Source organism: Pygocentrus nattereri, chromosome 7 (assembly GCF_015220715.1).
Source record: "Pygocentrus nattereri isolate fPygNat1 chromosome 7, fPygNat1.pri, whole genome shotgun sequence".
In the NCBI taxonomy this organism is placed as follows: domain Eukaryota; kingdom Metazoa; phylum Chordata; class Actinopteri; order Characiformes; family Serrasalmidae; genus Pygocentrus; species Pygocentrus nattereri.
Window position 1 is genome coordinate 40416602 of NC_051217.1, and position 14880 is coordinate 40431481.

The 14880-nt window shown below is 39.4% G+C and overlaps 1 protein-coding gene across 1 annotated transcript; it reads right to left on the reverse strand.

Moving 5' to 3' along the window:
- Positions 1–8320: 8320 nt before the first annotated feature.
- LOC108434052 (extracellular calcium-sensing receptor-like) lies at positions 8321–11634 on the reverse strand. The gene is made up of 6 exons (XM_017708966.1): positions 11420–11634; positions 10999–11290; positions 10059–10850; positions 9665–9889; positions 9437–9560; positions 8321–9228 (listed from the first exon to the last, which is right to left on the reverse strand). Exons 1-6 carry the CDS (start codon positions 11632–11634, stop codon positions 8321–8323), a joined length of 2556 nt encoding a protein of 851 aa, XP_017564455.1.
- Positions 11635–14880: the final 3246 nt, after the last annotated feature.

A 14880-nucleotide genomic window follows, 5' to 3' on the forward strand; every position in this document is an offset into this window, starting at 1 on the left:
CAACCTGTTCAACCATTAAGTACAAGTAATGATTATGTGCAAGGTCTGATGTTTCAGCTGGTTGGACAGGAATGATTTGTAGTATTTATACAGATGGAAATGGAAATCCTCTATGGTAATGTTACACTCCTGGGCCACAGTCAAAGAAGGTGTGACTTTCAGATGTGAGCAGCACCAATCTGAGAGAAGTGGGTCTCAATCTATTGTTATATCTATTGTTCTTTTCTTAGTGTTTTATTTATTTATTTATTTGACTGTCAGATCCGTTTATCTGCCATCAACAATTATGCTAAAACATTAAAATTTCAAATTGTTCCCTGTTAACAGAAAATAAATGAAAACAATCTTTGCTGTGTTGCTTAAGGCAAGACAAATTTATTTAAATGCCATTTTTCTTACAGTGCAGCCATTCAATGTGTTCTACAAATGATGAAATACAACAAATGGTATAATTATAATTTAAAAGTAACAAAGTAAATGTATGTAAAATGATCAAAACATTAAGAGAATTGTTAAAATAAAAAAATAAAATAAAATTTAAAATCAAAGATGGTAAAATAAATTACCACTACAGGAAGGAAGTGCAGTAGAGCTAACTAATTTTTAAACTGAGCTAACACTGAGATTAAAGCTCAGTAATAAGAATGTATATAAAAGGTAAACCTGTTATCAGTGATATTAAAACTGAAAATAAATTTGAATATTAAGATTAAAAATCAAATTAGCATAATACTGTACCATTAAAGGAGAGAAGAGCAGTGACCTAACAGTGTTTTAAACTGAGGTGACAATTTTAGCGCAGATTTAAAATTGTCTAGTATGGGGGATATTCTAATAATCTCTGGTTCCATTTAATGGCAGCATAGTAGCTAAATGCTGCTTTTTCAGGTTTAGTCTTTACCTTAGGCAGGACTAACTGACTGGATTGTAATGGTCTGAGAGTTCTGCTCAGCACATATTGCTGCAGCATATCAGATACATATGCTAGTCCTACACCCTTAAGCAACTTATGGATAAGGAACAGTATGTTAAACTCGATTCTGGTAGCCAATATAAGAATTTAAGAATGAGGGTGATGTGGTCTTGTGAGAAAATTAAAGAGATTTGAAATATTTTTTAAGAGAAGCTTCACAAAACAAATGACAGTCAGTTAGGGGTATACAGTGACAATTAATTTAATAATGTAGCTTGTGCTGGCTTTTTCATTTAGCTGTAGAAGTTTATAGAGCAGATTGCTCTTTAGGGCCATATTCGCCATATTCCTACAAAATCTTCTATATTGACTTTGCATATCAGCTATAGTGTAACCAGCCTCTCCATTACATCTGAGAGCCTGGTAGGCATGGGAAATTACTTTACATTGTATAGTGTCTAGTGTATAGTTGCATAGTGCATTACTGATTCAGGAGCGAAAACATTAAATTAAATTTCAGACCCCATCATACATCTTTACAAGTTAACATCACATGCACTGGCTCAAGAAGAAATGCAATGTTTTGCTTTCAAATGCAGCATCAACTTTATACTGTTGAAAATATAATGCCAAGTGTAAATCATTCACTGACATCCTTGTCTTGTAACAATGGATGGCTCACCAGACACAGGATGTGAACCCAGGCTGTCTGAGTTATATTCCAGGGCCTACAAGGTGAGCTATGACAGGTTTTAAGGACACATGACCCAAGTGCCAAACTTGTTTACAGAAGGATGAGCTAAACGAAAGAACTTCAACACCTGATGAGTAGAGGGATCAAACCCAGGACCTATTGATGCTGCACAAGCGCTGTACTGAAGACTGCTGAGAGGAGCACTCTTATATGAGATTGCCTGAAAACAGATGGGAAAAGCTGTCCAAATTTGTAAACCCTACCAGTCTTTCTCAGGCAGGAAAAAAGAACAAAGGATGCCAGGGGAAAACTGACTTTCTCAGAAGTTGAGAGAAAATTAAGTAACTGAAAAAGACAAATGACTTTCCAAACAGAAACTGAACCAAACCAAAACAGAACAAAAGAGAAGGAAGCCTTGAGAGGAGGCTGGAGAAAAGTGAATGGGAGTACAAAACTCTCAGCCCTCAAATTACCAGCCATTTCCTTTGACTCACAATGAGACAAAAACACAACAATGTGGCTTCTTCTCTGCGCTTATGAAGCCCTCTGCAGGCCATTGGGCTTAATTGGACCTGGGTGCTGTGCGGAGAGAGCATCTGGCAGTATCAAGCGAAAGCATGTGGGACCTTGCTGGAGCCATGCTCAGGTGGTTCTTTGACACCACAAATTCCAGAAATGATACTGTCTGAACATGGACCAGTATTCTCCAAATTCACAAACAAGTGGTTCTACAGGAGCAGCTGGAGAACCCGACGGATAGGGGCTACATGTTCGTCCTGGATCTTGCTGTAGATAAGAACATCATCCAAGTAGAACACGTAATGATTAAGCACCTCCCTAAGAACCTCTTTAATGTGCCGCTGGAAGACTAAGTATTCATAGCGGCCCGATGTAATGATGAAGGCCATCTTCCAATCGTCTACCTCCTTAACCTTGGTTATGTTATAGGCACTGTGCAGATAAAACTTGGTGAAGATGGAAGCCTGCTGTAGTGCCTCAAAGGCAGAAGCCTTGAGAGGTAAGGGATAGTGGTCCATGATTGTATGGAGCCCCAGGTAATCAATACATGGGCAAAGATCCCCATCTTTTTTCCAGTTTCTGCTGAGGAGGTTGATGGCCAATGATGCCTATTGCAAAGGACTCCTGAAGGTAATCCTCCATAGCCACATGTTCTGAGGCAGACAGGGAAAATAGTTAGCCCTAGGGGGGGACTCGTGCCAGGTAAGTCAAATCAAGTCAGGCTGTGTCATTTCAGCTATATACAGGTACACAATGAAACAAAACGACATTCATCCAGGACCATCATGCAACGCAGGAATACAAGTAAGATACAATACAGTGTACACAGTGCAGACAACACAGTATAATAAATAAATCAGAAAGATTTACAATAAATACAAAACAGAACAAAGGCAGTACACAGTACAGAGTTGTGCAAAGGAGGATGTAACATCACATTAGCAGCTTAGCAGAGCATTCAGGTAGCAACAAGAGCAGCAATGTACAGTATTTGGTTCATACAGTAATTCTAGCAGACAACATTGTTAAAGAAAATTTAAATGTGCAAAAATGCTAAGTCAGATATTGTTATGGAAATGAATTCTGAAAGAATGCGAGTTTCAGTGAATGCAGTAACTAATGCTGCGGTACCTTCTTCCAGATGGCAGAACAGAGAATAGTTCATGTGAGGGTTGTGTTGGGTCAGTGACAATGCTTGTGGCTTTTCGGATGCAGCGTATGGTGTAAATGTCTGTGCTGAAGGGCAGAGAGACTCCGATGAGCTTTTCCTCTGTCCTCACTATTCGCTGGAGGATCCTGTAATCAGAGGCAATGCAATTCCCAAACCAGGCAGTGATGCAGCTGATCAGGATGCTCTCTATAGTGCCTGTAGAATGTGGTAAGAATGGAGGGTGGGAGATTAGCGTTCATTAACTTCCGTAGAAAAGAGAGACACCACTGGGCTTCCTTGATTATGAAGTTGGTGTTTAGAGTCAAGGTGAGTTTCTCCGCTAGGTGAACACCAAGGAACTTTGTGTTCACAATAATCTCCAAGTGCTCTCCTCAAGTCGACAACCATATTCTTTGTTTTGTCTGCCTTAAGATGTAGGTTCTTGACTTTACACCAGTCTGCAACCTTTATGATGTGGTCAGAACTGTGAGCTGCCACACATTTGTGAGTTAGCAGAGTGAACAGCAGTGGACTGAGCACACTGCATTGGTGGGCTCCAGTGCTCAGTGTGATGGTGTTAGAGATGCTGCTCCCAATCCAGACTGACTGAGGTCTCTCAGTAAGAAAGTCCAAGAACCAGTTGCAGAGAGAAGTGTTCAGGCCCAGCAGGCTCAGCTTTCCAATGAGATGCTGAGGTATGATGGTGTTGAATGCTGAACTGAAGTCTATGAATAGCATTCTAACATAAGTCCTTTTTCTCAAAATGAGTAAGGGCCAGATGAAGAGGGGTGGATATGGCATAGAGTATCTGTAGAGCAGTTGGAGCGATATGCAAACTGTAGAGGGTTCAGTGAATGAGACAGCTGGGTTTTGATGTGCCTCTTTACGAGCCTTTCAAAGTACTTCTTGATGATTGGTGTGAGTGCAATGGAATGATAATCACTGAGGCAAGACACTGAAGTAAGTGTCTTATGAAGTGTTGGTAAGAACTCCTACTAGCTGGTCTGCACATTGGCTAAGCACTTTGCCAGGAATGTTGTCTTGTCCAGCAGCCTTCTGTGGGTTAACTCTGCGAAGAGTTTCCCCTCTTTTCAACAGTGGACAGACACACTACTTGGTCATTGGGTGGAGTGGTGATCTTTCCTGCTGCCACATCATTCTGTGCTTCAAACCATGCATGGAAGTCATTCAGTGCATCTGGCAGGGTGGGAAATTGCATCTCAGAGCACAGGGACCTGTAAACAGGAGGTTTAGCACAGGGGACCCTGCAAAAGGATGAACCAGTTCTGCCAGTTCAGACGAGGATTGTGATGGTGGAGCCAGGGAAAGCCCAGCACTAACTGCACATAGGGGGCTTTGTTTATGTATAAAGACACCTACTCAGTGTGCTGTCCAATACGCAGTGTGAGGGGTTAGGTTTAGTGGGAGACCACCCTGACTTGAGAGAGCATCCATCGATGGCTGAGACAGGTAGAGGCTGGTCTACAGAGATCAAAGGCAACCTCAGAGCCTTGGCTAGCATTGCATCAATGAAGTTCCCATCCACGATGGACACTGTCCTTTCTCGACAACTCCGGGCATGCAGGGCACAGATCTCCTGCCTTACTGCAATAGAGGCACCAGTCCTCCCACATGCTTGCCTCACACTCATTTTGGAACACGTCAGTGTGCCCCAATTGCATGGGTTGGGGTGCCACCTTTGTGGGTACCTGCGGGGTAAAACCTGCTCAGAGGTAAGGAGAAGTTTACGAATGGACTGAACTCTGCTCATTTCCCAAAGTCCTCTATCTTTCCCATAATCTATTGTCCAGCTTGAGGGCTAGTTCAGTTAGGTTCTCAAGAGTTGAGGAATGGGTCATGAGAAGCCAGTTCATCCTTGAGCTCCTTGTTCAGGCCTTGTTGAAGGACAGCCATTAGTGCAGCAGAGCCCCAGTCACTTTCTGCTGCAATTAAAGTACAGAATTTGATGGCTTAATCTGTTAACCTCCTCCCTGACATATGCACAAGCGACAAGATCCAGTGTCTCCTCCATCTACTGGATGGTGGAAAGAGCAGCCAAGAACAGGTCTGCAGAAGTACACACTTCATGTTGGTTCTCCCATACAGGATTTTCCCAAGCAAGGGCTCGACCCAAAAGGAGAGAAATTATATATGCTACTTCAGCTCTTTCTGAGGAGAATCTGGAGGGCTGCTGTACAAATGCAAACGAGTATTGAAGGAGGAAACCTCTACAACCTGGCAACTGAGGGTCTTCCTGTGCAGCAGATGCTCCTGAGGGGCTACTTCAGAGGAGATTACCCACTGTATCATTGCTCTAAGGCCTTTTCAATGGTATGCTCTTGATTAATCTGAGCACACCTTACCTGATCCATATCATGGTACTCAGCTGGGTCCATGTTTGGCTGTGTCTTTCTGTAATGGTGGATGGCTCACCAGACACAGGATGTAAACCCAGTCTGTCTGTTGTATTCCAAGGCCTACCAGGTGAGGCATCACAGGTTTTAGGGTCACAGGACCAAAGTGCCAAGCTTATGTACAGAAGAATGTGCTAAAAAAAGAATGTCAACACCTGATGAGTCCAGGGATCTAACCTGGGTTCTATAAATGCTGCGTGAGCCATGGTGAAGACTTATACGGGATTGCCTGAAAATGGGTGGGAAAAGCTGTCCAAATTTGCAAACCAGCTTTCTCAGAAGTGGAGAGAAAATTAAGTAACTGAAAAAGACAAATGGCTTTCCCAACAGAAATCGAACCAAAATACAATAGAAGGAAGGAAGAACAGAGAAACCTTGAGAGAACACTGGAGAAACTTGAAAAGTGAGGGGGAGTGCAAAACTCCAGCCCTTTTACCCAAATTCCTGGCTGGTTCTATTGACTCACAGTGAGACAAAGACATAGCAATGTGTGTCTTCTTCTGTGCTTATGAAGCCCTCTGCCCAGGTGTAGGATGTTGGGCTGATTGGAACTGGTGCACGTCGTCTCCCTCTGCTGGCCGGGAGCACCGCAGCCCTGGAGCCAGCCCTTACATGCCTGTGTTTGTTTTAAATAGTCCTTTACAATGCTATTCTGCACATTGCATGCAATTACATTGTTCCACCAAAGAGTTCTCCAAATTCACAAATCTTATATATTGCAGCCTTTAAAATGGCCAAACCAAACAACTTTGTTTTGGTACCTCGTTTTTATTTCTGATCTACACACTGCACTAGTGTTCTCATGACACTGAAAACTGTTTTAATACAGTATTTCATTTATTATCAATATTCAATACCAAAGAAACTGATTTTGTGTTTGTGAAGAGTCAATTAAATAAAATGTCAAATCTTTTAGAAACATAAATTTTATTGTTTGATCAGGTTAAGATTAAAATGAACAAAGCAAGCATAATATTACAAACAGTAGCTTCTATATTGGCTTTTTATGTAATACAGTTAAAATGTACCACTTGCTTGTGCTTTACAGAAGTGTACCATATGTCAGGCACAATAGCATCTCCCTCTAATAAGTCTGATTGGTGTCAAAAAATTCTGACTCTGCTGTCGTAAAACTTCAAACTATGCCCAAAACTCTGATAGAATTCAGACTTTGCTGTAGAGGTGCTCTGTAGAAGTCAGTGTTTTGCCAGTCTGGTATCTTTTTCTACAATTATTTGTAATTTTCTGTAGCACCATTTACATATCGGCTCGCTTATGTTCTTTGTCTTGCCAATTATGCGGCACAACGTCCTCTACCAACTTGTATTGTTGCATCCCTACAAAATTCACCCAACTATGAAGGCTCAGTGAGGAAGCTTATAAAGGTTGGTTTAGACTGGAGTTGACCCTTAACTTGAACAGATTGGAACAGGCACATATCTTTCTAATGTGGTGAACACATACTCTATAAAACGTGCAGTGTGAAAAGTGTTTATGAAGTGCTCATGAAAAAAAAAATCCTTTCTAACTTTGTTTAATATGCTGTATTGTATATTGTAATGTATCGTTTATCTCAAATGATAATTTGATAAATTAATAATACTATTATTTAAAAACTTAATACATTTCAAAGTTTCAAACATAGCTTTTGATAACAGTAGCTGTTTATTAATTTAGCTAATTATTATTATTATTATTGCTATTTATAATTAGCTAATAATTAGCAAAATGCTAATAAGATAGTTGATCCTGTAATAAATGATGATGCTTGAAGTAAGTGGAAAAAGTGGACATACAATTTTTGTGGTGGGGGGGTAATTGAACATTTTAAAAACATCAGATAATTCAGATTTTAAAAAATCTAAAGAGGTGTCTAAAACAGAGGTGTCTCAAATTATACTGAAAATCTGAAATTTTTGGCATGATACTGTAAATGAACATTTGAATTTCTGAATTTTAAAACGTTTAAAACAAAGCAAATCTATGACAAATAAAATGCACTTCAAATTCACTGCACTATGTCATGTTCCTTTTCAAATATAAGCAAATTAGTGACATTGTTCATGTTAATGCCTTTGTACAGCAAGGTATTTTAGTTTTATTTCTTCCATTGCAACTCATGATCAGATGACTCTCAAGTGGATTTAATCTACTTATCAGAGGCTTTTACAAAAAGAAAGAAATTCAGAAATTAATGGACATATTTCAAATATTCTACTGTTCATTCACACTGCTGTATGTATATTTAATTTCTAATGATTACAAATCATAAAGTATTGTAATGATGTAAAATCCATGATGGAGAAAGGCATAAAGAGCAAAATAATACCCAAATTTACATATGTTGAATTTAGAAGCCACATGTAGGTTCATTGCTTATCGTGAATTGCAAATTAAATGGCTATATTTATTTTGTGGATATTGTAGTCACTCATTCCTAAGAATATCATGTTAAAAATGTTCTCAGTACAATTCTCAAAAATATTCAAGTCAAACCAGAATTATAGACTAATAGAGTAATAGTTGATTACATCTTAAAGATTGCATTATGCAGAAATGTTTTAAATGTTTAAAACTGTTTTAAAATGCTCAAGTGCCTCATATAAAGCCATTTTAATATAACATTCAGCTTACTTCACTGGCACTTTTCCCATAATTAGTTTTTTAGTGTTCTGCTCTGGTTTCATTATGATTATGTAACACTTGGGAAGAAAGATACAGAATAACAAACCAAAGCTTGAGGCCAAAATGGCAAATATCTCCACAGCTACAGTGAACTTTCCAGGAGAGCTGACATAAGCTGGGATGAAGGTGATCCACACTGCACAGAATATGAGCATGCTGAATGTGATGAACTTGGCTTCATTAAAGTTGTCAGGCAGCTTCCGAGCCAGAAAAGCTAAAATAAAACACAGAAGAGCCAAAAGACCAATGTAGCTTAATACAGCCCAGAAACCTATTGCTGAACCTAACTGACATTCTAGAATGATCTTTTCCTTGTAGTGCTTTCGATTTTTGAAGGGGAAAGGAGGAGATGTTGTTAACCAAAGAACACAAATAAGGACCTGTATGAGAGTGAAAGCAAGAACACTGAGTCTCTGCTGTGGAGGCCCAAACCATTTCATGACATTACTGCCTGGAAGTGTAGCTCTGAAGGCCATTAGCACCACTATTGTTTTCCCCAGAACACAGGAGATGCAGAGGACGAAGGTGATCCCAAACGCTGTGTGACGCAGCACACAGGACCACTCAGAGGGCTGACCAATGAAAGTAAGTGAACAGAGGAAACACAGAGCCAGAGAGAAGAGCAGCAGGAAGCTCAGCTCTGAGTTGTTTGCTTTGACTATTGGGGTATTTTTGTGTTTGAAGAATATAATTGCTATTATTATTGCCATAACTGTACCAATAATTGAAACAGCAGTCAGCAAAATTCCCATCGTTTCCTCATATGACAAGAATTCAGTTTCCTTCTTTACACATTCATCCCTGTATGGATTTGACCAGTAATCTTGGTAGCATTGTTCACATTTAACTGCGTCTGTCAAAGAGATGAATAACAATAAATTACAAAAAGTACACAGCATGTAACTGAAAGAATGCTTTACATATAGTATTTATATATATATATATATATATATATATATATATATATATATATATATATATATATATAATGAAGAAAAATCTAAACAGTTTAACTTGATATTATAATAAATACTCTTTTCAGCTTTTGTGGATGTTTGTACCTGTCATATTACTGATCTCTCCTTCAGCACATGGTATACAGTCAAAGCAGCAGATAGGCTTTCCTTTCTGCACAGCCTTCCTGGTGCCTGGAGGGCAGCTCTCACTGCACACAGACACCGGCACCTGTGATGAAAATAAATTTTTAATTGAATTTTAAAAAATATTTTCTACATAATAATACTAATAATAAAGTATTCATGTTTATTTGAGGCATTCTGTTTCTGTACCTGATTTGTATTTTGTGCCCACACAATAGAGGCCATTTTTACTGATAATCGATTGTGAGCAGGGAAAGAAGAGTCATAAAGTCCAACAGTGACAAACTCATGGTGATCTTCAGTAGTTTGCCAATTTATCATTTCATATTTAGCCACAGGGTCACCGTTTTTATCAAAATGAACTGCTTCGCCCTCTTTGGTTTTGAAGTGCACCCTTTTCAGATGTTCTAGAAACTGATCAAATTGAACAGATTAAACAGTTTACATTACAACATCTGAAAGAGTTTAACACTTAAAAGTACAGCATTTTTTTCCATTTTTTTCAGAATTATAGTTACACACATGAGGCAAAGCTGTGGAACATTCAGTTAAAGATCTGTGCTTAAACAGAATTTTAACTCACAGTGAGAGGATCAGGCTGCTTCTTTGTTGGACATATTTGTGTGCAAGTCAGCAAGTTGTGCAGAGCATGAGCAGCAGAATATACACCTTTATACACATTTGTGAAAATGGGCATCAGAGTCATGTCTGTGAATTCATTTTCCATTTCAGACAGTTTCTCCTGTCCTGTACACACTGTTGTATCTTCTGAGTCATTCTGCACTGAATATTTGCATTCAAATAAAGCCTCCCAGAATTCAGTAAAAATGGCACTGCCTGCAGACTGCAGTGGATTTATATCCAGTATGAATTCCTTCAGACCCGTCACTGTTGTTTTGGGTATAGCTAGCCCTATGGCTCCTTGCAGTATTTTGTGCTTATCCATTCTGGCAACATTTGAATCAGAGATCCAAGCTTCGGTTCCCACCCACTGGTATCCAGTAATATTGTGCTCATAAAAGACATTCAGCAAAATCTCCAAGTCCCAGTGAGTGGCAAATGTTACAATCACTCGAGAAGTAGAGCTTTTGATCTGCTGGATTATTCTCAGCACTTTTTCTTGTGAATATGTTCTGATAAATGGAAGGGAATATTCTAAACAAATGCCCAGCTGTTCTGCAGCTTCAGTGAATGCAGCCATCCCACTGTTACCATAATCATCATCTCTTCTTATCGCTCCTACCCAGGTCCAGCCAAACTGCTTAACCATTTCTGCCATTGCTCTGCTCTGGTAGTAATCACTGGGAATAGTGCGCAGAAATGAGGGATATTTCCTTTTGTCACTGAGACACTCGCAGGTGGAAGAGTGACTGATCTAAAAACAAGTTCACACACGTCTGTCAGATATCATGTTCAGTCATAATTTGTATACCAAATATTAATTTCGTTCAACGATAAAAGTAAGCTCAGAAATTATTTTACCTAATGGCTATAATATTAATAACAATTGATTACATTCTTACTATGGGAATGCTGAAAGGTCCTATGCTCTTTGCGATAGCCATTGACACCGATGAGTATGTCTCGCCAATTATGGCTTGCACCTGGGCTGGCTTTGTGCAGGGCTCATGCAGTGTTGAATTCTCATTTGCATTAACCAGTGCCAGAGCTGTTCTAACCCCCATAGCCGTAGAACCGCATGTGTCGTAAATCTTGTAGCCCAGTGAGACTCCAGGGAGTAAAGAGGAGCTGTTGTTGATCTCTTCTATCGCAAAGATCAAGGACTGTGAAAACTGGAAGGTTCTGAAATCAAGACTGGATTAGGAAAAACATATGCACAGACATTTTAAGAATCACATCTACAAGTTTAATTATAGCTGTATAACAATTTTTTTAAATAATACTTATTTATTCAATGTATTAATAGTCTGTCTTGCTGCTTACCTCACACATTTCAGTGGTGATGGCCTAACCATATAGGACATGTCTGTGGTTTCCCAACTCCTGTGAAAGGGAAAAATCCCTCCAATCATGATGTCACCATCCTTAGAAAGTTGTGGGTATACAGGCTCACCTTGCAGACTACAGAAAGTTCCATTTATTCTCGAAAAATTCATGATGACCATTACCACATGCAAGACGGTAAAGATAGACTCCATCCACCCATTTAATTACTAAATAGAGGTAATGGTTGAGTGTGTTCAAGATCCAATGTTTCAGCTGGTTAGACGAAAAGTGTTTTTATACAAATAGAACTGCAAATCCTCTACGGTAATGTTACACTGTTGGGACACAATCAAAGGAGGTGTGACTTTCAGAGGTGAACAGCACTAATCTGAAAGAATTTGGCATCTGTATCTCTTTTGCTTGTTTTATGTTTGGGATTGTTTTCGGTGCTTTATGTTTTTCCTTCTGTACAGGGTTTTTTTGGGGTTTTTGAAAAACATTTCTGGATGCTCATTGTTTTTTAATGTTGATTCTTTGAGAATCTCTGTGTAGTTTTATTTATTATTTAATTATACCTATGTGCTTGACAACCTTTTTTAATTTTCCACATTTAATTTAATGTCCACCCAATCCCACTTAAATGAAAATAAATGAATAGGTAAAAAGTAAAATGTGTTGGTATTTTGCTTTAAACAAATCTGGGATATACAGTGGAAGTTAAATTCCAGTTTGCACATGCATAACTTCTTTAAGCAGAGTGCTCTATATGTTTATTTAGCATCCTGCACAGGTCTGTATACATTCCACGTGCCAAGAGCCAGTTTCCACTGTAGGGATCTATGCCACCGAGGGCCTCCCTGCCACCCCCCACTGCTATTATGGCACGGCAATGGTCCGCCATGCTGGGTGGTAGCCACTCTGACTTCAAATGAGGACATTGTCAGTCAGTGGAAGGAGCACTTTGAGGAACTCCTTATTCTGATAGATGTGCCTCCCTCACGGAAGTCAGGGACAGAGGCTTCTGGCGTGTCTGCCATATTGCATGGACCTCAGGAAAAGTACCATTGGACTGGCAGACCGGGTGCAAGAGTTGAAATATCTTGGGGTCCTGTTCACGAGTGATGAGTGTGGGTCACTGCACCATACTGTAACAGTGCAGAGGGAGCTGAGCCATAATGCAAATCTCTGTTTACCAGTCAGTCCATATCCTGACTCTCACCTATGGTCATGAGTTGTGGGTAATGACCGAAAGAATAAGATTATGAATACAAGCGGCAGAAATGAGATTTCTTTGCAGGGGGGTGGGCTATACTCTACTTGAAAGATTGAGGAGCTTGGTAATCTGGGAGGAGCTCCAAATAGAGCCGCTGCTCCTCCGCATTGAGAGGAGCCAGTTGAGGTGGTTCTGGATCTGATCCAGATACCTCCTGGACGCCTCCCGGTGGGGGTGTACCAGGCATGGCCTACTGGATTGAGACCCCGGATCAAGAATGCAATGATAGGAAAATTGTGTAAACTATACTTTTAAAGGAAGATATTACAAAGACAGCATATCAATTGTTGAAACTGAAACAGTATACATACACACACACACACACATATATATAATTTTATTTTCTTTAATATATACCCATTTTGAATGTGAGGCCACCAAAACTAAAAAAAAAATTGGGATGGGAACATGCTTCATCACCTCTTCCTTTAACGCTCTGTAAGTGTTTGGGAACTACAGAGACTGTTTGCTGCAGTTTTGAAAGTGAAATGTTTGATATAAGATTTCAGTTGCTCATCAGTTCAGGGTCTCCTTTATCACATTTTTCAGTTCAGAATTTCAGTTCACATTTTGGACTGCAGACAGGCCAGTTTAGCACCTGGACTCTTTTAATACCAAGCCATGCTTCTGTAACACATGCAGAAAGAGGTTTGTCTTTATGTTGCTGAAATAATCAATGCCTTCCTTGGAAAAGACGTCATCTGCATGTCATCATAAGTTGACAAAACATAATATTGTTCATCTTTAATGGTGCCTTTACAAATGTACACGTCACCCATACCATGTGCACTAATGCACCCCTGTACAATGAATCATGAATTCTGGCTTTTGAACTGTGCACTGATAACAGGCTAAGTAGTCTTTAGCCAGAAGGACACAGTGTCCATATTTTCCAAAAAGAATTTCAAATGTTGATTTGTTGGACCACAGAACACCTTTCCACTTCTCCTCAGTCCATTTTAAATGAGCTTGGGCCCGGAGAAGGTGGCAGCATTCCTGGATCCTGTTTATGTACGGTTTCTTCTTTGCTGATAAGTTTAATGAGGCCAAGTTCATCATATTTAAGTTTTAACTTGCAAGTGTTGGTACAGCAATGAACTGTTTTACACAAACAGTGGTTTTCAAATGATCTTGAGACCAAGCAGTGATATTCACTGCAAAATCATGTCTGTCTTTAATGCAGTGCTGTCTGAGGGTCCAAAGATCATGGCCAGCAAATACTGTTTTTGGCCTTGTCCCTTCCACACACATTTCTCTAGATTCTCTGAATCTTTTAATGTTATTATGTACCATCAATGATGAAAAGTGAAAGTTATTTGCTATTTTATGTTGAGAAACAATATTTTTGAATTGTTGCATTATTTGTGCAGTCTTTCACAGAGTGGTGAGCCCCTCCTCATCTTCTGTTTTTTTTTCTTGTCTTTACTTTAAGTTTAATAACCTCCACAAAGCTATCAGGCCTGAAAAATCAGACACAGCAGTGTTTTAAATTATAGACGTATTACAGGTAGATGAGAATGTACTTGACGGCCTATGGTGCACCACTATGATAAAGCACAAGCTGGGGATACATTTGAATTGTACTAAAGAATGAAGCGCAAATAAAAGGTTCTTAAGAAGAATATGCATTTGTCCACCATGTCCACATCTTCTCCATTATTGGTAACATTAGCGCTTACAGGTCTTCCAGATTTTCCCGATTGTCTGCTTATCAGAGATTTTTAATGTTTCTTTCTGGTGATAGCTTCGTCATCAATATGGATCTAGACTGCCTGCTCATTTTCTGTCCTGACTGTGTATAGAGATTCATCATTAGAATGACAAGATGCTCTAGCATGCTCATTTTCCTGATGACATTACATAATTTTATGTGGTCAGTGCAGTCAAAGGCTTTCTTGGCGTCTTTCTTGATGCCTTGACTTCTTTGATAATCCAGTGTACATCCCCAATAATATCTCTTATTTCTCTGCCTTTCCTGATCATCCTGCTTCCATACCTGGCAGTTCTCTTTTGTTGTAAAGCTGTAGTCTGTATTAAATGATCATAAATGTAATTTTCTGGCATGTGATATGAAGTAAGTTGTGTGATAGCTTGTACACTCTTTCTTGTCAACTTTCTATGGTGTTGGGATGTAAACTGACCTCTTCAAATTTGCCAGACATTAAATCGTTTTCCAGATGTATTG

Coding starts and splice junctions, on each gene's coding strand:
- LOC108434052 (XM_017708966.1), bottom strand. CDS start 11,634: ATGGAGTCTATCTTTACCGTCTTGCATGTGGTAATGGTCATCATGAAT. Junction 9,890..10,058: donor AGCAGCCTGATCCTCTCACT/GTGAGTTAAAAT, acceptor CAATTTGATCAG/TTTCTAGAACATCTGAAAAG. Junction 9,229..9,436: donor AGAGATCAGTAATATGACAG/GTACAAACATCC, acceptor TCTCTTTGACAG/ACGCAGTTAAATGTGAACAA.